A 22,086-nucleotide genomic window follows, 5' to 3' on the forward strand; every position below is an offset into this window, starting at 1 on the left:
ACTTGTTTTGAGTAATCTATAGTAACTGAATGTAATAACCGAGGGTTTAGGTATAATTGTGCGGTTGTATAAAATTACATTGAAGCCAGGTCTGCGCTCCTCTGTCCCATTCCATAATTACGTGGCGAAACTGAACCATGTTAACTAGAGACCGGTTTTTATGATGTACATTGCAAGAGAAACACGACTAGTTGTTGAAATCCCATCGGTACTGAATAAATATCAATTAATCTCTACCCTCAACTGATTATTTACTCCTTCCATCATAAAGAATAGGTGGCAGTCAATACCACAGTCGAATTCTGGGTCACGAAATCAAATAAAAGCTATATACTGCCTATTAAGCCCTGTATAGGTGCCTTCTGTAATCGTTAAAAAAAATGCGTTATCCGTTGCGTTCAAATTTCTACCGGTTCGTTAAAACCTTCCGCTAGAAATTATTAATACCCAGCAATAACTCGCAGGGGCCAATAATTTCGTGGACCACACGAATTTAAGAAACCATTCACTACAGACGGTAGCTTGCAGGAGCGGTAGGACATGTCAAAACGACGGTAATCTACCTACATAGGTAGACTTTTACCACCACCAGTACTGGTAGGCTACGCTGCAAGTGTATCCCAGAGGTACGGAAATACTGGAGTATCAGTGGGGTAGTGTAACGTGAGACGTGTCAGTGTGGCCGGCCGGAGTGGCCGAGAGGTTCTAGGCGCTTCAGTCCGGAACCACGCGGCTGCTACGGTCGCAGGTTCGAATCCTGCCTCGGGCATGGATGTGTGTGATTTCCTTAGGTTATTGAACGCAGTTTTCCGAAATTCCTTCACCAGGGAAGGCGAATGGAATATTCCAGAATTTGAAACACGAACAGCTGCTAGCATGAGTTTCTTAGAAGTAGATACCTTAGGGGTTGCGAAGCAACTCAAATCGCTTGATACGGGCAAGTCCTCAGGTCCAGATTGTATACCGATTAGGTTCCTTTCAGATTACGCTGATACAATAGCTCCCTAGTTAACAATCATATACAACCGCTCGATAGATCTGTACCTACAGATTGGAAAATTGCGCAGGTCGCACCAGTGTTTAAGAAGGGTAGTAGGAGTAATCCATCGAACTACAGAACTATATCATTGACGTCGGTCTGCAGTAGGGTTTTGGAGCATATATTGTATTCAAACATTATGAATCACCTCGAAGGGAACGTTCTATTGAGACGTAATCAGCATGGTTTCAGAAAACATCTTTCTTGTGGAACGCAGCTAGCTCTTTATTCGCACGAAGTAATGGCCGCTAGCGACAGGGGATCTCAAGTTGATTCCGTATTTCTAGATTTCCAGAAAGCTTTTGACACCGTTCCTCACAAGCGACTTCTAATCAAGCTGCGGGTCTATGGGGTATCGTCTCAGTTGTGCGACTGGATTCGTGATTTCCTGTCAGGAAGGTCGCAGTTCGTAGTAATAGATGGCAAATCATCGATTAAAATTGGAGTGATATCAGGTGTTCCCCAGGGAAGCGTCCTGGGACCTCTGCTGTTCCTGATCTATATAAATGACCTGGGTGACAATCTGAACAGTTCTCCTAGGTTGTTCGCAGATGATGCTGTAATTTACCGTCTAGTAAGGTCATCCGAAGACCAGTATCAGTTGCAAAGCGATTTAGAAAAGATTGATGTATGGTGTGTCAGGCGGCAGTTGACGCTAAATAACGAAAAGTGTGAGGTGATCCACATGAGTTGCAAAAGAAATCCGTTGGAATTCAATTACTCGATAAATAGTACAATTCTCAAGGCTGTCATCTCAACTAAGTACCTGGGTGTTAAAATTACGAACAACTTCAGTTGGAAAGACCATGTAGGTAATATTGTGGGGAAGGCGAGCCCAAGGTTGCGTTTCATTGGCAGGACACTTAGAAGATGCAACAAGTCCACTACAGAGACAGCTTACACTACACTCGTTTGTCCTCTGTTAGAAAATTGCTGCGCGGTGTGGGATCCTTACCAGGTGGGATTGACGGAGAACATCGAAAGGGTGCAAAAACGGGCAGCTCGTTTTGTATTATCACGTAATAGGGGAGAAAGTGTGGCAGATATGATACGCGAGTTGAGATGGAAGTCATTAAAGCAAAGACGTTTTTCGTCGCGGCGAGATCTACACTCCTGGAAATTGAAATAAGAACACCGTGAATTCATTGTCCCAGGAAGGGGAAACTTTATTGACACATTCCTGGGGTCAGATACATCACGTGATCACACTGACAGAACCACAGGCACATAGACACAGGCAACAGAGCACGCACAATGTCGGCACTAGTACAGTGTATATCCACCTTTCGCAGCAATGCAGGCTGCTATTCTCCCATGGAGACTATCGTAGAGATGCTGGATGTAGTCCTGTGGAACGGCTTGCCATGCCATTTCCACCTGGCGCCTCAGTTGGACCAGCGTTCGTGCTGGACGTGCAGACCGCGTGAGACGACGCTTCATCCAGTCCCAAACATGCTCAATGGGGGACAGATCCGGAGATCTTGCTGGCCAGGGTAGTTGACTTACACCTTCTAGAGCACGTTGGGTGGCACGGGATACATGCGGACGTGCATTGTCCTGTTGGAACAGCAAGTTCCCTTGCCGGTCTAGGAATGGTAGAACGATGGGTTCGATGACGGTTTGGATGTACCGTGCACTATTCAGTGTCCCCTCGACGATCACCAGTGGTGTACGGCCAGTGTAGGAGATCGCTCCCCACACCATGATGCCGGGTGTTGGCCCTGTGTGCCTCGGTCGTATGCAGTCCTGATTGTGGCGCTCAACTGCACGGCGCCAAACACGCATACGACCATCATTGGCACCAAGGCAGAAGCGACTCTCATCGCTGAAGACGACACGTCTCCATTCGTCCCTCCATTCACGCCTGTCGCGACACCACTGGAGGCGGGCTGCACGATGTTGGGGCGTGAGCGGAAGACGGCCTAACGGTGTGCGGGACCGTAGCCCAGCTTCATGGAGACGGTTGCGAATGGTCCTCGCCGATACCCCAGGAGCAACAGTGTCCCTAATTTGCTGGGAAGTGGCGGTGCGGTCCCCTACGGCACTGCGTAGGATCCTACGGTCTTGGCGTGCATCCGTGCGTCGCTGCGGTCCGGTCCCAGGTCGACGGGCACGTGCACCTTCCGCCGACCACTGGCGACAACATCGATGTACTGTGGAGACCTCACGCCCCACGTGTTGAGCAATTCGGCGGTACGTCCACCCGGCCTCCCGCATGCCCACTATACGCCCTCGCTCAAAGTCCGTCAACTGCACATACGGTTCACGTCCACGCTGTCGCGGCATGCTACCAGTGTTAAAGACTGCGATGGAGCTCCGTATGCCACGGCAAACTGGCTGACACTGACGGCGGCGGCGCACAAATGCTGCGCAGCTAGCGCCATTCGACGGCCAACACCGCGGTTCCTGGTGTGTCCGCTGTGCCGTGCGTGTGATCATTGCTTGTACAGCCCTCTCGCAGTGTCCGGAGCAAGTATGGTGGGTCTGACACACCGGTGTCAATGTGTTCTTTTTTCCATTTCCAGGAGTGTATTTACGAGATTTCAGTCACCAACTTTCTCTTCCGAATGCGAAAATATTTTGTTGAGCCCAACCTACATAGGTAGGAATGATCATCAAAATAAAATAAGAGAAATCAGAGCTCGAACAGAAAGGTTTAGGTGTTCGATTTTCCCGCGCGCTGTTCGGGAGTAGAATGGTAGAGAGATAGTATGATTGTGGTTCGATGAACCCTCTGCCAAGCACTTAAATGTGAATTGCAAAGTAATAATGTAGATGTAGATGTAGGTTAGTTAGGTTTAAGTAGTTGTAAGTTCTAGGGGACTGATGACCTCATAAGTTTAAGTGCCATAGTGCTCAGAGCCTTTTGTCAGCGTGTTGAGACGTCGGGTGCGGTGGTCAGGTGACCTGGAGCTGGACGCGGAGCGGTTCGCGACGTGGGAGGAGACGTTCGACATCCTGCAGCGGCGCGGCTTCGGCCTGGTGCTGGGCGTGCAGCCGTTCGTCAGCACGGAGTCGGCGCACTTCGCGGAGGCGGTGAGGGCGCGCCTGCTGGTGGCCCAGAGGGACACGCCCTACTACGTGCCCGCGCTCGTCGCCCGCGGCCCGGGCCTGCTCAGCGCCGGCGTGCTCGACGTCACCAACAACCACACCGTGAGTCCGCACCTCGACCGCCACTACTTCATCTACATCTACATTTATACTCCGCAAGCCACCCAACGGTGTGTGGCGGAGGGCACTTTACGTGCCACTGTAACTACCTCCCTTTCCGGTTCCAGTCGCGTATGGTTCGCGGGAAGAACGACTGCCGGAAAGCCTCCGTGAGCGCTCGAATCTCTCTAATTTTACATTCGTGATCTCCTCGGGAGGTATAAGTAAGGGGAAGCAATATATTCGATACCTCATCCAGAAACGCATCCTCTCGAAACCTGGCGAGCAAGCTACACCGCGATGCAGGGCGCCTCTCTTGCAGACTCTGCCACTGGAGTTTGCTAAACGTCTCCGTAACGCTATCACGCTTACCAAATAACCCTATGACGAAACGCGCCGCTCTTCTTTGGATCTTCTCTATCTCCTCCGTCAACCCGACCTGGTAACGATCCCACACTGATGAGTAATACTCAAGTATAGGTCGAACGAGTGTTTTGTAAGCCGCATCCTTTGTTGATGGACTATATTTTCTAAGGACACTCCCAATAAATCTCAACCTGATACCCGCCTTACCAACAATTAATTCTATATGATCATTCCACTTCAAATCGTCCCACACGCATACTCCCAGATATTTTACAGAAGTAACTGCTACCAGTGTTTGTTCCGCTATCATATAATCATACAATAAAGGATCCTTCTATCTATGTATTCGCAATACATTACATTTGTCTACGTTAAGGGTCAGTTGCCACTCCCTGCACCAAGTTCCTATCCGCTGCAGATCTTCCTGCATTTCGCTGCAATTTTCTAATGCTGCAACCTCTCTGTATACTACAGCATCATCCGCGAAAAGCCGCATGAAACTTCCGACACTATCTTCTAGGTCATTTATATATATTGTGAAAAGCAATGGACCCATAACACTTCCCCTGTGGTGCGCCAAAGGTTACTTTAACGTCTGCAGACGTCTCTCCATTGAGAACAACATGCTGTGTTCTGTTTGCTAAAAACTCTTCAATACAGCCACACAGCTGGTCTGATATTCCGTATGCTCTTACTCTGTTTATCAGACGACTGTGCGGAACTCTATCGAACGCCTTCCGGAAGTCAAGGAAAATAGCATTTACCTGGGAGCCTGTATCTAATATGTTCTGGGTCTCACGAACAAATAAAGCGAGTTGGGTCTCACACTATCGCTGTTTCCCGAATCCATGTTGGTTCCTACAGAGTAGATTCTGTGTTTCCAGAAATGACATGATACTCGAGCAAAAAACATGTTCTAAAATTCTACAACAAATCGACGTCAGAGATATAAGTCTATAGTTTTCCGCATCTGCTCGACAACCCTTCTTGAAGACTGGGACTAACTGTGCTCTTTTCCAATCATTTGGAACTTTCCGTTCGTCTAGAGACTTCCGGTAGAATGAGGTATTCGACACCGGATTTGACGAATGCATTGATTCACTCAAAGCAATCAGTTTCATGTCCCATGCGTCATTTGTACAGTGAGTTAATCATAATCATGTGGAACGCCTCATTTTACATTCATATTACATTTTGATATGTAAATACAAACCTACGTTTCTAGCATTTGTAGACTTAGAGAAAGCTTTTGACAACGTTGACTCGAATACTCTCTTTTAAATTCTGAAGGTGGCAGGGGTAAAATACAGGGAGCAAAAGGCTATTTACAATTTGTACAGAAACCACATGGCAGCTATAAGAGTCGAGGGACATCAAAGGGAAGCAGTGGTTGGGAAGGGAGTGAGACAGGGTTGTAGCCTCTCCCCGATGTTATTCAGTCTCTATATTGAGCAAGCAGTAAAGGATACAAAAGAAAAATTCGAAGTAGGTATTAAAATCCATGGAGAAGAAATAAAAACTTTGAGGTTCGTCGATGACATTGTAATTCTGTCAGAGACAGCAAAGGACTTGGAAGAGCAGATGAACGGAATGGACAGTGTCTTGAAAGGAGGGTATAAGAAGAACACCAACAAAAGCAAAACGAGGATAATGGAATGTAGTCGAATTAAGTCGGGTGATGCTGCGGGAATTACATTAGGAAATGAGACACTTAAAGTAGTAAAGGAGTTTTGCTGTTTGGGGAGCAAAATAACTGATGATGGTCGAAGTAGAGAGGATATAAAATGTAGACTGGCAATGGCAAGGAAAGCGTTTCTGAAGAAGAGAAATTTGTTAAGATCGAGTATAGATTTAAATGTCAGGAAGTCGTTTCTGAAAGTATTTGTATGGAGTGTAGCCATTTATGGAAGTGAAACATGGACGATAAATTGTTTAGACAAGAAGAGAATAAAAGCTTTCGAAATGTGGTGCTACAGAAGAATGCTGAAGATTAGATGGGTAGATCACATAACTAATCAGGAGATATTGAATAGAATTGGGGAGAAGAGGAGCTGGTGGCACAACTTGACTAGAAGAAGGGATCGGTTGGTAGGACATGTTCTGAGACATCGAGGGATCACCAATTTAGTATTGTAGGGCAGCGTGGAGGGTAAAAATCGAAAGGGAGACAAAGAGATGAATACACTAAGCAGATTCAGAAGGATGTAGGTTGCAGTAGGTACTGGGAGATGAAGAAGCTTGCACAGGATAGAGTAGCATGGAGAGCTGCATCAAACCAGTCTCAGGACTGAAGACCACAACAACAACAACATGTAAATACAGAGTGAACTACACTGTAGATCCAAAGAAACTGGTATAGGCATGCGTATTCAAATACAGAGATATGTAAATAGGCAGAATACTGCGCTGCAGTCGGCAACGCTTGTATAAGACAACAAGTGTATGGGGCTGTTGTTACGTCGGTTACTGCTGCTAACAATGGCAAGTTATCGAGATTTAACTGAGTTTGAACTTAGTGTTATAGTCAGGTGCAGGAGCGATGGGACACAGCATCTCGGAGGTAGCGATGAAGTGGAGATTTCCCCGTGAAACCATTTCACGAGTAAACCGTGAATATCAGGAATCCGGTAAAACATCAAATCTCCGACATCGCTGCGGCCGGAGAAAGATCCTGCAAGAACGGGACCAACGACGACTGAAGAGAATCATTCAGCGTGACAGAAGTGCAACCCTTCCGCAAATTGCTGCAGATTTCAGTGCTTGGCCATCAACAAGTGTTGGTGTGCGAACCATTCAACGAAACATCATCGATATGGGCATTCGGAGCCAAAGGCCCATTCCTGTACCCTTGATGACTGCACGACACAAATCTTTACGCCTCACCTGGGCTCGTCAACACCAACACTGGACTGTTGATGACTGGAAACATGTTGCCTCGTCGGACGAGTCTCGTTCCAGTTTGTACCGAGCGGTTGGACGTGTACGGATATGGAGACAACCTCATGAATCCATGGATCCTGAATGTCAATAGGAGACTGTTTAAACTGGTGGAAGCTTTGTAATGGTGTGGGGCGCGTGCTATTGGAGTGACATGGGACCCCTAGATACGTCTAGATATGACTCTGACAGGTGACACGCACGTAAGCATCTTGTCTGATCACCTGCACCCATTCATGTGCATTGTGTGTTCCGAGGATATTGGAGAATTCCAGCAGGGCAATGCGACACCCCACACGCCCAGAATTGCTACAGAGTGGCTCCAGGAACACTTCTGAATTTAGCCGCTTAAGCTGGCCACCAAACTCCCCAGACATGAACGTTGTAGAGGATATTTGGGATGCCTTGAAACGCGCTGTTCACAAGAGATCTCCACCCCCTCGTACTCTTACGGATTTATGGACAGCTATGCACAATTCATGTTGTCAATTCCCTCCAGCACTACTTCAGATTTAGTCGAGTACATGCCACTTCTGAACGGTTTGCGTTAGGACATTCAAACTGCGTGGTTGGCCGCAGGGCGTGATGGGAATTAGTATGTGAATATGGTTTGGTTTAGCGAAGAAGCCCAATTTTTTTGGGATGGGTTCGTCAATAAGCAAAATTGGCGCATTTAATGGACTGAGAATCCGCTTTTCGCGAGCAAGAAGACTCTTCACCCGCTACGGGTGACTATGTGGTGTGCAGTGCCCAGTCACGGAATAATCGGTGCGATATTCCTTGACGGCACAGTGACCACCGAATGGTACGTGAAGGTTCTGGAAGATGATTTCATCCCATTATCCAAAATGACCCTGATTTCGACAAAATGTGGTTCATGCAAATGGAGCTCGACCCCATCGAAACAGCAGAGTATTTGATGCCCTGGAGGAGCACTTTGGGTATCGCATTCTGGCTCTGGAATACCGAGAGGCCACTGGCATAGGCCTCGATTGGCCGCCATATTCTTCGGATCTGAACACATGCGACTCATTTTTTGGGGGGTTTATTAAAGATAGGGTGTACAGCAGTAAACCCAAAACCATTGCCGAGCTGAAAACAACCATTCAGGATGTCATCGGAGCATCGATCTTCCGACACTTCAGCCGGCCATGCAGAATTTCGCTTTTCGTCTGCGCCGCATCAACTCCAATGATAGCAGGCATATCATACATGTCATAGCCTAAATCCGAATATCTGTAGCTACGTTTACATGTTGAATAAAGTCTGTGCACGCCGTAGTTTGTAACTAATTCACTTTTTTTTCATATAGTTCAATAATTGTCATTCTGTATGAGTACGTGCTGACCAGTTACATTAAAAAAAAATACTGTACTGTGTTACTAATTTCTAACATGCACTTTTTACACTTTACAAAAATAGAAATGCTTCTATGGAAAAGAAGGAATTGTGAAGGAGAAATTTTGTCTATAAATGACAAAAATAATTGTACAAGTCTGCGATCATTATCCCTGGTCAGTATAATTGTCTGTGTTAATTGCTATTTATATTTATTTTTTAAAAAAATACACATGTTAATGCGTTTCGGTTATGACCACCGCCTGAATCTGTCAGATAAATAGTACAAATGGGAAGTAATATTCCCGCAAGAAATGCTGTTATACATTGTACAGAACAAAACGAAGACATGCCACATTTAAAAGCTCAATTTACTCTATATTGCCGATACACGTGTACACTTGTACCCTGACTAGAGCTCTTTAGCGAGGCAGACTATGTTCAGTATCAATCTGTGGACTTCAGCTGGCGTTAAATGCAACTCGACCTGTCAACTAAAACAAAATTAACATCTACAAATCAATCATACAGTCATTTCATAAAATAAACTATAGAAATTATGAACTGCAAATTTCATGCTAAAATTAATATAACGTCTACAGATTGGACAAACTCATTTCATAGAAAACAGCGTAAGTCATTTTACAAAAAGTAACCTATAAAAATACGTGATTGTAGTTAAAAACAATTTGTCTTATGGCTTCAAATTCTACAAGGCAGAGCTTGATGTATCTCTATTGAAACCTCCTTCTCTTTTCATAAGTTGAGAATATAAGACATGATGACTTTATTATTGAAGTAAATAGTAAGAGGATTGACATGTTAATATAGAAATAACTGTCTGTCCTGCTATCGTCACCATCTCGCACCTGTTGAGTTTATTTGTAGAGTTGACACCTGCCTAATATCGTGAGAAGTGTTGCGGAAGTGCCGCAGCACCACTTGTCATGGACTCGACTAGTGTCTGAAGTAGTGCTGGAGGGAACTGACACCATGAATCCTGCAGGGCTCTCCATAAATCCTTAAGAGCAAAAGGGGTGGAGATCTCTTCTGAACATCACGTTGGAAGGCATCCCAGATATGCTCAATAATGTTCATGTCTGGAGAGTTTGGTGACCAGCGGAAGTGTTTAAGCTCAGAGGAGCAATTATGGACGCGTGGAGTGTCACATTGTTGTGCTGGAATTGCCCAAGTCTGTCGAACGCTCAATGGACATGAATCGATGCAGTTGATCAAACAGGATGCTTACGTACGCGTCACCTGTCAGAGTCATATATAGACGTATCAGGCGTCCCATATGGCTCCAACTGCACATTCCCCACACCATTACAAAGGCTCCACCAGCTTGAACAGACCCTTGCTGACATGCAGGGTCCATGGATTCATGAGGTTGTCTCCGTACCCGCACAAGTCCATCCGCTCGATACAATGTGAAACGAGACTCGTCCGACCAGGCAACATGTTTCCAGTCATCAACAGCCCAGTGTCGGTGTTGACGGGCCCAGGCGAGGCGTAACTCTTTGTGTCGTGCAGTCATCAAGGGTACACGAGTGGGCCTTCGGCTCCGAAAGCCCATATCGGTGATGTTTCGTTGAATGGTTCGCACGCTGACAGTTTTTGATGGCCCAGCATTGGAATTTGCAGCAATTTGCGGAAGGGTTGAACTTCTGTCATGTTGAACGATTCCCTTCAGTCGTCGTTGGTCCCGTTCTTGTAGAATGTTTTTACGGCCGCACCGATGTCGCAGATCTGATGTTTTTCTATATTCCTGAGATAAATGGTACACTCGTGAAATGGTCGTACTGGAAAATTCACACTTCATCGCTACCTCGGAGATGCTGCGTCCCATCGCTCGTGCGACAACTGCAACACAACGTTCAAACTCACTTAAACCTTTATAGTCTCCCACTGTAGCAGCAGTAACCCAAGTAACAACAGCACCAGACACCTGTTGTCTTACATGGGCGTTGCCGACCGAAGCGCCGTATTCGGTCTGTTTACATATATCTGTATATGAATACGCATGCCTGTACCAGTTTCTTTGGCGCGTCAGTGTATTTTAGTAGTAATGTCTTTGTCTATATCTATTCTACTATATACAGACAAGTCGCTGTTTAACGTTGTTAGCAAAAGTCTCGGCAAGTTCTTGACTGATTTGCTTCAGATTTTTACACCCTACTCTAATGAGCATTCTGAAGGTCAGAGGCTATGTATTTTATTATACATAATACATAAGGACTTAAGCGATATATAAATGCGATATGCTACTACCAGAAACCTCGAAAACTTCTTGACCTGTTTACTTCACAATTTTACATGTTACTCTAACGAGCTTTCAGATGGACGTAGGCTGTATATTTTTTTTAATATACACTCTAAGGCAAAAAAAGACGCCCCACGAAGGAGTTATGCAAATTTGTCACAAATCGATAATTACACAGGTATTGTAAACTCTGGCGGCAGATGGATGAACATGTGACGCTGCGGTACAGTTTCACCGTACAGCTGGCAAGCCTAATAAACAAGCGCATATCGATACTAGGGCATAAAATGCTCGCGAATTTCATTCTGTCTACTCAGATGGACAGTAATTATATCTCGCAGACAGGCGAGTGAGCAGTTTGTGCAGGTCTCGGTATCTGAGTGAAGACACATAGTTGGGCTATAAGAAGCCAGTTGGGATAGTCGACGAATCACTCGGGATTTGAGTAGGAGAGCTGCCACTGTTCGACGGTGTTGCCAGGAATGGGAGGACCGCAACAGAGCACAGCGTCCAGAAGGAAGCGGTCGATCTAGAGAGACGACAGACCGTGAGGACCGAACAGTCGTCAGAGACACACTCAGAGCCGCTCATTCGTCATCATCATCGATCCGACGTGCATCTGGTGCTTCGGTGACCACAGGGACCATTAATAGGCAGCTCACAGAAAGGGGACTGAGCTCACGGCATTCCTTGCACCGACTGTCATTGACCTCCGCCCACCAACAACCTCTTTGCAGTGATGTCTGGAGCATTCGGCCTGGAATCTGACTGACGAGCAGAATTGTCTTCAGTGATGAGTCCTGCTTCCATGTGACTCCCAGTCACCAGCGAAGCCGTGTCTGGAGACGCCACAGACAGCGGTCGGATAACAACATGAATATCGCCCATCACACGGCCCAACAACCAGGCGAGATGGTCTGGGGTGCCATTTCATTTCATAGTAAGACTCCTTTGGTTGTCATCCGCAGCATCCTTACTGAAAAGGATGCACCGTGTTGACTTGCTCAATTTGTGAAGGCCTTTCTCTCGAACAAATCATCGAATTTTTCTGAAACTCTAATCATTTGTTTGTCTGCACATGTACATCACATCCACGATTTCCTTCCCATTCGCATAATTCCTTCATGGTGGGTTGCTTTTTTGTCTTAGAGTGTACATAGCATATCAATATACAGTATACGTAACATTTAAAGGGGAAGGTAGTTAGCAAAATCTCTAAAAGTTCTTGACCGAACTATCTCAGTTTTCTACATGATTCAGATGCACTTAGACTATCTATTTTTTTAATATAGTCATACATATTATACAGTAAAAAAGTATGTATGTATATATGTGTTCCACATGTCCTCTTAAACTACTAGATCGATTTCAACCAAACTAGGTATGCACATGACTTACCGTCTGTGAAGAACCACTGAGGGGTAAGAACCATCATTGTCTTAAAGGGGTAGGGTGGGGGTTAAAAATAAGTCTAGATCACGACGCACAAATAGCCATATTAGTGACTTGCAAACAAACTTTACACATAATTTCAAAAGTTTACGAGACTTTCTCTCGCTTACAATTCCTCCTACACCACCCCCCGCTCCCTGAAAACACACAATATGCTTGAAAACACACAATCTGGTGAAGAGAAAGTTCATCGCTTAGTACATTTCCGCTGTTCATGCAGTAAAAGTGACACATCAGACAAGACATTTTTATGTATTACTTCTTTACTACTAACTGTATTCCGAAAAATATTGTATTCAGTGTCCACATTTGCTACAGTGTGTATCTTCAAAATTATATCACTGTACCACACGTAGTTCAGAATATATGACATAAACACTGAGCAGCGAAATTCGTTAGAGATACAGGTGAAATACGTCCGTATTTTTATGTAACTGCTGTTCTGAAATAAATGAAAAACAAGTAGACTTTTCTTAGCTATTTTATTTTCACGCGAAAACATATACCTAAATCCACTTTCCTACATAATTCCAGCCAACATTTCGACACTTATCATATCGTTAAACCAGATTTTGAATACCGTCCTCATAGCAATCTGCCACTCGATTAGGCAACAACTACACAAAGCGCACTTCTTGACGATTGAGGAAGCTCATCACGCAACATCTAAATCGTAAAACGTCTGTTATCTACCACTTTTTCATCAACGTCCGGCACCAAATCGTCAGTAACGACTTAAAGTCACCCACCTCGTTCCTTGTGATGCACATTCGTATGGCCATCGTTAAAAGCTGTCACGCATTTCCTTACCATCGTTCAAAATGTTTTCTCCATACACCTCATCGATCTGAAAGCTCAGAAAGTGCTGAAACACGTTCAGGTAATTGTGTCTTTTATAAATCAGAATTTCTCTCCAGGACCCCATTTTTACGGTTTGAAGTACGGGACCATTACAGGATCACTTGTCCACCTGTCTGTCTGACTGCTAAAAACCCTTTTTCTCATGAATGGGTAGACGTATAAAGTTGAAATGTATGTCGCATACTAAGGTCTGTAGTCCTTTGTCGGTGTAAGTAGTGTAAGATTCTCAGTCAGCGCAACCAAAAGATACGGCCGTTTATGTCAAATTACTCGAAACTCACTCACCAGAGCCTGTAGGGTACTTCCCTTCGAACTAGAACCATGAAATTTGGCAGGAAGCAAGGTGTCACAGTACAAGTAGAGGAAAAAAGTCTACAAGGGATCATTTATGATAGAATCACACGAAAAATAATTTTTTGTTGTTGTCAGACTGTATGGCTGTCCGTCTGTTAAGACCCCATTTTCTCAGCAACGGGTAGACGGATCAAGTTGATAATTATGTCGCATGCTGAGGCATATGGTCCCTTGACGGTGGAAAAAAGTTAAGCTTCTAAGTCCATACAATCAAAAGATACAAACTTTTATGTCAAAATATTTTGATACTCGCAAACTCACTCATTGAAATTCATAAGGTACTTCTGGTTGATCTATAATCTACGAAATATGGCAAGAAACGAGGTTTTATGGTAGAAGTAAAAGAAAAAAGTCACATAATTGTTAACCTGTAATTACTTCACACGAAAAAAAAATTTTTTTTTTGTTATCCAACATCAGATTTAAAATTTTAATCATGGAAGGCTTGGAATTCCTAGGACTGATATCTTCGCAGTATGAACGTTGATAACAGGCTAAAATCATTGAGATTCTCGATTCTCGGAATGGATAAACTGCCTATACAGAGTGGTCCATTGATAGTGATCGGGCCAAATATCTCACGAAATATGCGTCAAACGAAAAATCTACAAAGAACGAAACTCGTCTAGCTTGAAGGGGGAAACCAGAGGGCGCTATGGTTGGCCCGCTAGATGGCGCTGTCATAGGTCAAACGGATATCAACGGCGGTTTTTAAATAGGAACCCCTATTTTTTATTACATATTCGTGTAGTACGTAAGAAATATGAATGGTTTAGTTGGACCACTTTTTTCGCTTTGTGATAGATGGCGCTGTGATAGTCACAAACGTGTAAGTACATGGTATCACGTAACATTCCGCCAGTGCAGACGGTGTTTGCTTCCTGATACATAACCCGTGTTAAAATGGATCGTTTACGAATTGCGGAAAAGGTCGATATCGTGTTGACGTATGGCTCTTGTGATCAAAATGCCCAACGGGCGTGTGCTGTGTATGGTGCTCGGTATCCTGGACGACATCATCCAAGTGTCCGGACCGTTCGCCGGATAGTTAAGTTATTTAAGGAAACAGAAAGTGTTCAGCCACATGAGAAACGTCAATCACGACCTGCAACAAATGATGAGGCCCAAGGTGTTTTAGCTACTGTCGCGGCTAATCCGCACATCATTAGAAGACAAACTGCACGAGAATCGGAATCTCAAAAACGTCGGCATTGAGAAAGCTACATCAACATCGTTTGCACCCGTACCATATTTCTATGCACCGGGAATTGCATGGCGACGACTTTGAACGTCGTGTACAGTTCTGCCACTGGGCACAATTGAAATTACGGGACGATGACAGATTTTTTGCACGCGTTCTATTTAGCGATGAAGCGTCATTCACCAACAGCGGTAAAGTAAACCGGCATAATATGCACTATTGGGCAACGGTTTCCACGATGGCTGCGACAAGTGGAACATCAGCGACCTTGGTGGGTTAATGTATGGTGCGGCATTATGGGAGGAAGGATAATTGGCCCCCATTTTATCGATGGCAATTTAAATGGTGCAATGTATGCTGATTTCCTACGTAATGTCCTACCGATGTTAGTACAAGATGTTTCACTGCATGACAGAATGCCGTTGTACTTCCAACATGATGGATGTCCGGCAGATAGCTCGCGTGCGGTTGAAGCGATATTGAATAGCATATTTCATGACAGGTGGATTGGTCGTCGAAGCACCACACCATGGCCCCCACGTTCACCGGATCTGACGTCCCCGGATTTCTTTCTGTGGGGAAAGTAGAAGGATATTTGCTATCGTGAGCCACCGACAACGCCTGACAACATGCGTCAGCGCATTGTCAATGCATGTGCGAACATTACGGAAGGCGAACTACTCGCAGTTGAGAGGAATGTCGTTAGACGTATTGCCAAATGCATTGAGGTTGACAGACATCATTTTGAGCTTTTATTGCATTAATGTGTTATTTACAGGTAATCACGCTGTAACAGCATGCGTTCTCAGAAATGATACGTTCACAAAGGTACATGTATCACATTGGAACAACCGAAATAAAATGTTCAAACGTACCTACGTTCTGTATTTTAATTTAAAAAACTTACCTGCTACCAAGTGTTCGTCTAAAATTGTGAGCCATATTTTTGTGACTATTACAGCGCCATCTATCACAAAGCGAAAAAAGTGATCCAACTAAAGCATTCATATTTCTTTACGTACTACACGAATATGTAATAAAAACGGGGGTTCCTATATTAAAAAACGCAGTTGATATCTATTTGACCTATAGCAGTGCCATCTAGCGGGCCAACCATAGCGCCATCTGGTTTCCCGCTTCAAGCCAGACAAGTTTCGTTGTTTGTAGTTTTTTCGTTTGATGCTTATTTCGTGAGACATTCGGCCCGGTCATCATCAATGGACCACCCTGTATACATAATTAAGTTTGTTCGTAACCCGCAGAGCGTGAGTCTTAAGCGGACCTGGCCAATTTTTCTTTTTTTTTTTTTTATTAATCAGCTCGTTTGATAGTAGTCCGTCCGAACTCGTGTGCAGGTGGCGTGGCTGCAGCAGCGGCTGCGGGGCGTGCAGGAGCGCTACCACGTGACGGCTTTCTACCTGGAGGTGGGCACCGCCACGGACCAGCCGCAGTTCTACCAGTACTCGCGGCCGCTCTACTCGCCCGACGAGTACAAGACCGTCTTCACCGAGAGCGTGCTGCGCGCCGGCTGTCCCGTCGTCGGCGTCACCGGCGCCGTAAGTTCTCAGAGCCCTGCGGTCGTCTCAGGCCGCTACTGGCGAGCATGCCTGCGCCTTCACTTCTACTGTCTTTACTAATACACTACTGGCCATTCAAGTTTGTACCCCACGAAGATGACGTGCTACAGACGCGTAATTTAACCGACAGGAAGAAGATGCTGTGATATGAAAATGATTAGCTTTTCAGAGCATTCACACAAGGTTGGCGCCGGTGGCGACACCTACAACGTGCTGACATGAGGAAAGTTTCCAACCGATTTCTCATACACAAACAGCAGTTGACCGGCGTTGCCTGGCGAAACGTTGTTGTGATGCCTCGTGTAAGGAGGAGAATTGCGTACCATCACGTTTCCGACTTTGATAAAGTTCGGATTGTAGCCTATCGCTATTGCAGTTTATCGTATCGCGACATTGCTGCTCGCGTTGGTCGAGATCCAATGACTGTTAGCAGAATATGGAATCGGTGGGTTCCGGAGGGTAATACGGAACGCCGCGCTGGATCCCAACGGCCCCGTATCACTAGCAGTCGAGATGACAGGCATCTTATCCGCATGGCTGTAACGGATCGTGCAGCCACGTCTCGATCCCTGAGTCAACACATGGGGACGTTTGCAAGACAACAACCATCTGCATGAACAGTTCGACGAAGTTTGCAGCAGCATGAACTATCAGCTCGGAGACCATTGCTGCGGCTACCCTTGACGCTTCATCACAGACAGGAGCGCCTGCGATGGTGTACTCAACGACGAACCTGCGTGCACGAATGACATAACTTCATTTTTTCGGATGAATCTAGGTTCTGTTTACAGCATCGTGATGGTCGCATCCGTGTTTGGCGACAGCGCGGTGACCGCACGTTGGATGCGTGTATTCGTCATCGCCATACTGGCGTATCACCCGGCGTGATAGTATGGGGTGCCATTGGTTACACGTCTCGGACACCTCTTGTTCGCAATGACTGCACTTTGAACAGTGGACGTTACATTTCAGATGTGTTACGACCAGTAGGTCTACCCTTCATTCGATCCCTGCGAAACCCTACATTTCAGCAGGATGGTACACGACCGCATGTTGCAGGTCCTGTACGGGCCTTTCTGGATACAGAAAATGTTCGACTGCTGCCGTGGCCAGCACATTCTCCAGATCTCTCACCAATTTAAAACTTCTGGTCAATGGTGGGCGTGCAACTGTCTTGTCACAATACGCCAGTCACTACTCTTGATGAACTGTGGTATCGTGTTGAAGCTGCATGGGCAGCTGCACCTGTACACGCCATCCAAGCTCTGTTTGACTCAATGCCCAGGCGTATCAAGGCCGATATTACGGGCAGAGGTGGTTGTTCTGGGTACTGATTTCTCAGGATCTATGCACCCAAATTCTGTGAAAATGTAATCACATGTCAGTTCTAGTATAATATATTTGTCCAAGGAATACCCGTTTATCATCTGCATTTCTTCTTGATGTAGCAATTTTAATGGCCAGTAGGATATTTTAATTTTTTGCAGGACTGACGAGGGAAACTCCCATCGCAAGCACCTCAGTTTTAATGGTACGATGGCCTAGTGGATAGCCCGTCAAAAAGTGAACACAGATCAAGCACGAAAACAGGAAGAAAGTATACTGAACTGTGAAAAAACAGACAAAATAGAAACAGTGAATGGTCCAAGCATGAGACACGCAACATGAAGCGAACTGGTAGATCCAAGGCGCCGTGGTGATGTGCTCACGGTGTCGGACTGAAAAAGCGGAGATCCATGTTTAAATCTCCCTCGTGCCTTTTTTTTTCACAAAATTTTGAACTGTCCGTCTGGTCATTGACGTGTCTGTTCGCTGTATCCACATTTGTGGCCGTGTCCAATGACAGGACGGACACTTAATAATTTTGTGAAAAAGAAGGTATTTTGCTACGAGGGAGATTTGAACACTGATCTCCTGTTTTGCATACCAACACGGTGACCACCTAACCACGACGTCTTGGCTCTGCCATTTCGCTTGATGTTGCATGTCTTGAGCTTGGAAAGTTCACTGTTTGTATTCTTCTTCTTTTTTCGTGCATCAGTACACCACTTTCCAGTTTTTATGCTTCGTCTGTATTCAGTTTTTGACGGCTATCCATTGGGTATGCGATGAGGAGATTCCCTTGTGAGTAGTGCGTTTGTCTGAGATATCTCAAGGTTCTGCGACACGTGGCCTGTTACCTCGAAAGATACCAAGCTGCTATCATGAAACTTGGTGATGGTGTCAGTACTTCTCTATGTATTCGCCCTTCAATGCAACACATTTTTCCCAACCTCGAATGTCGAATGACGCGGAGGAAATATTAGTTGTATAACCTTGAAAGCGGCACAGGGGAGGGGGTGGGAAGGAGGGCGGAACTTTCATTCTCTCTCAAATGCAGCTAATGATACATTACTCAACACAAGCACATAAATACGAATATTAATTGACTGCTTGTATAGACCACACGTACCTGTTTATCGTCGGCACTTGTCTTCTCGATGCTGCACCACCGACTAAAACTTAATCGTGTAACTGTTTATTTAATTGGTTGTATGTTGGGGGAGCACACACATAATGAGAACCACAAGTATCTGATAAAGATTACATACAGGGTGTTTCAAAAATGACCGGTATATTTGAAACGGCAATAAAAACTAAACGAGCAGCGATAGAAATACACCGTTTGTTGCAATATGCTTGGGACAACAGTTCATTTTCAGGCAGACAAACTTTCGAAATTACAGTAGTTACAATTTTCAACAACAGATGGCGCTGCGGTCTGGGAAACACTATAGTACGATATTTTCCACATATCCACCATGCGTAGCAATAATATGGCGTAGTCTCTGAATGAAATTACCCGAAACCTTTGACAACGTGTCTGGCGGAATGGCTTCACATGCAGATGAGATGTACTGCTTCAGCTGTTCAATTGTTTCTGGATTCTGGCGGTACACCTGGTCTTTCAAGTGTCCCCACAGAAAGAAGTCACAGGGGTTCATGTCTGGCGAATAGGGAGGCCAATCCACGCCGCCTCCTGTATGTTTCGGATAGCCCAAAGCAATCACACGATCATCGAAATATTCATTCAGGAAATTAAAGACGTCGGCCGTGCGATGTGGCCGGGCACCATCTTGCATAAACCACGAGGTGTTCGCAGTGTCGTCTAAGGCAGTTTGTACCGCCACAAATTCACGAAGAATGTCCAGATAGCGTGATGCAGTAATCGTTTCGGATCTGAAAAATGGGCCAATGATTCCTTTGGAAGAAATGGTGGCCCAGACCAGTACTTTTAGAGGATGCAGGGACGATGGGACTGCAACATGGGGCTTTTCGGTTCCCCATATGCGCCAGTTCTGTTTATTGACGAAGCCGTCCAGGTAAAAATAAGCTTCGTCAGTAAACCAAATGCTGCCCACACGCATATCGCCGTCATCAATCCTGTGCACTATATCGTTAGCAAATGTCTCTCGTGCAGCAATGGTAGTGGCGCTGAGGGGTTGCCGCGTTTGAATTTTGTATGGATAGAGGTGTAAACTCTGGCGCATGAGACGATACGTGGACTTTGGCGTCATTTGGACCGCAGCTGCAACACGGCGAACGGAAACCCGAGGCCACTGTTGGATCACCTGCTGCACTAGCTGCGCGTTGCCCTCTGTGGTTGCCGTACTCGGTCGCCCTACCTTTCCAGCAGGTTCATCCGTCACGTTCCCAGTCCGTTGAAATTTTTCAAACAGATCCTTTATTATATCGCTTTTCGTCCTTTGGTTACATTAAACCTCCATTGAAAACTTCGTCTTGTTGCAACAACACTGTGTTCTAGGCGGTGGAATTCCAACACCAGAAAAATCCTCTGTTCTAAGGAATAAACCATGTTGTTTACAGCACACTTGCACGTTGTGAACAGCACACGCTTACAGCAGAAAGACGACGTACAGAATGGCGCACCCACAGACTGCGTTGTCTTCTATATCTTTCACATCACTTGCAGCGCCATCTGTTGTTGAAAATTGTAACTACTGTAATTTCGAAAGTTTGTCCGCCTGAAAATGTACTGTCGTCCCAAGCATATTGCAACAAACGGTGTATTTCTATCGCTGCTCGTTTAGTTTTTATTGCCGTTTCAAATATACCGGCCATTTTTGAAACACCCTGTATATTCTACCAGTAAAACACGTTAATGTGGGTCGCACTGTTCGTACACTGTTTAAGTCATGCAACAGACGTAAGTTTTAATTAGTACTTCGGCCACTAAGGTCTACAACATGCGTGAAAAGTTTGGTGAATGGTCTCAGAAAGTTAATAAAGCAGCAGTTACAAACAAAATGTATTTACTGACCTTCAAAGTAATCATCATTAGCTACAACATACTTCTGACATTGGTTGTAAATTTGATGAAAAATCACGAGACGTGGCCCTATCAGTATGATCCGCAGACCAAGTGACGGTCAGTCGGATGGTGTTCATCGTCTTCTCTGCCTCCCTATGGGGGAAATTCATGATGGATCAAGGTGATCAGCATCGTCTTAATGTCGGATTTTGTCAGCCAACTTTTTTCAGGAGGCGAGGAAGTTGATGAACATCACACCATTGACTATCGCTTGGTCTCCGGATCATTGTTGTAGCATTAGGTCTCATACCTGTAATGATGCGGATGTCCAACAAAACGTGCCAGTTGTGCTTGAAGCTATTCCACATGAAGGGTTTTGCTGACAGTTTGCAACAGCTTTACAACCGATGTCAGAAGTGTGTTGTAGCTAATGGTCACTACTTTGAAGGCCAATAACGGTATTTTGTTTGTAACTGTTGTTTCCTTTATTTTCGGAGACCATTCACCGAAGTTTTCAGGTGCATCTTGTCTTTGCAGTCCATTGAAACCTACTGCCCCGATGTCTAGTCACACTGTTCGTCTACTAGTACCTCAATCACTCAAAAACCACTTTTCAGAGAATTAGCTATGTTTCTGATAGTAGGCACAATTTCTTGTAATTAACATTACTTCACCCTGACACTGCCACAAATCACCTTCGCGAGTTTCTACGCACCGTATATTTCGGCGGATAAGATATAAATCTTCGTCAGAGACATTTAGTTTTACCATATCCCCACTCTATAAGATGCCCCCCAAACTATCAACGGCCAACGGGCTGTAAATTCAGTTTAGAACATTGATCATCTGGGTAATAATATGCGCACTGATTCGGGTAATGACCATGAGTATATTAATAAAAGCGTCGTATTGATTATTCAGTTTTGGGGACATACCCGATCAGTACTACTAAACAGTTGGTACGATTGCACACGTCATAAACCAAGAAACTCCTTCAGCAGCATTTTAGGTTTTGGCTGTATAAACACGTGCCGAATAACGAACTCATATGTACAGCTAACAAGTATTGTTGATTTTTGTGTTCTGTGTTCAAACAGTTTGTACTTTAAGTGAAATCGGCATCAAATTTGTGAAATGCGTGCCTAATGATGGAACCAAAAAAAAAAAGAAGGCATTACGAAGCAAGATTCAAGTTAAAGGTCATAAATCAGAGTAAAGAATGGAACATATGTGCTG

The 22,086-nt window shown here is 45.0% G+C and overlaps 1 protein-coding gene across 3 annotated transcripts in view; it reads left to right on the forward strand.

The window, feature by feature from the left end:
* The window catches only part of LOC126094912 (myogenesis-regulating glycosidase), a 693,284-nt gene that overhangs the window by 638,201 nt on the left and 32,997 nt on the right, over positions 1–22,086 (forward strand). For all 3 annotated transcript variants that reach the window (XM_049909552.1, XM_049909551.1, XM_049909554.1), the window contains 2 exons: positions 3,942–4,192; positions 16,317–16,517. In XM_049909552.1, coding sequence (XP_049765509.1) covers positions 3,942–4,192; positions 16,317–16,517 — 452 coding nt within the window. The remainder of the gene's footprint in view (positions 1–3,941; positions 4,193–16,316; positions 16,518–22,086) is intronic.

This window comes from Schistocerca cancellata, chromosome 8 (genome assembly GCF_023864275.1).
Source record: "Schistocerca cancellata isolate TAMUIC-IGC-003103 chromosome 8, iqSchCanc2.1, whole genome shotgun sequence".
NCBI lineage: Eukaryota > Metazoa > Arthropoda > Insecta > Orthoptera > Acrididae > Schistocerca > Schistocerca cancellata.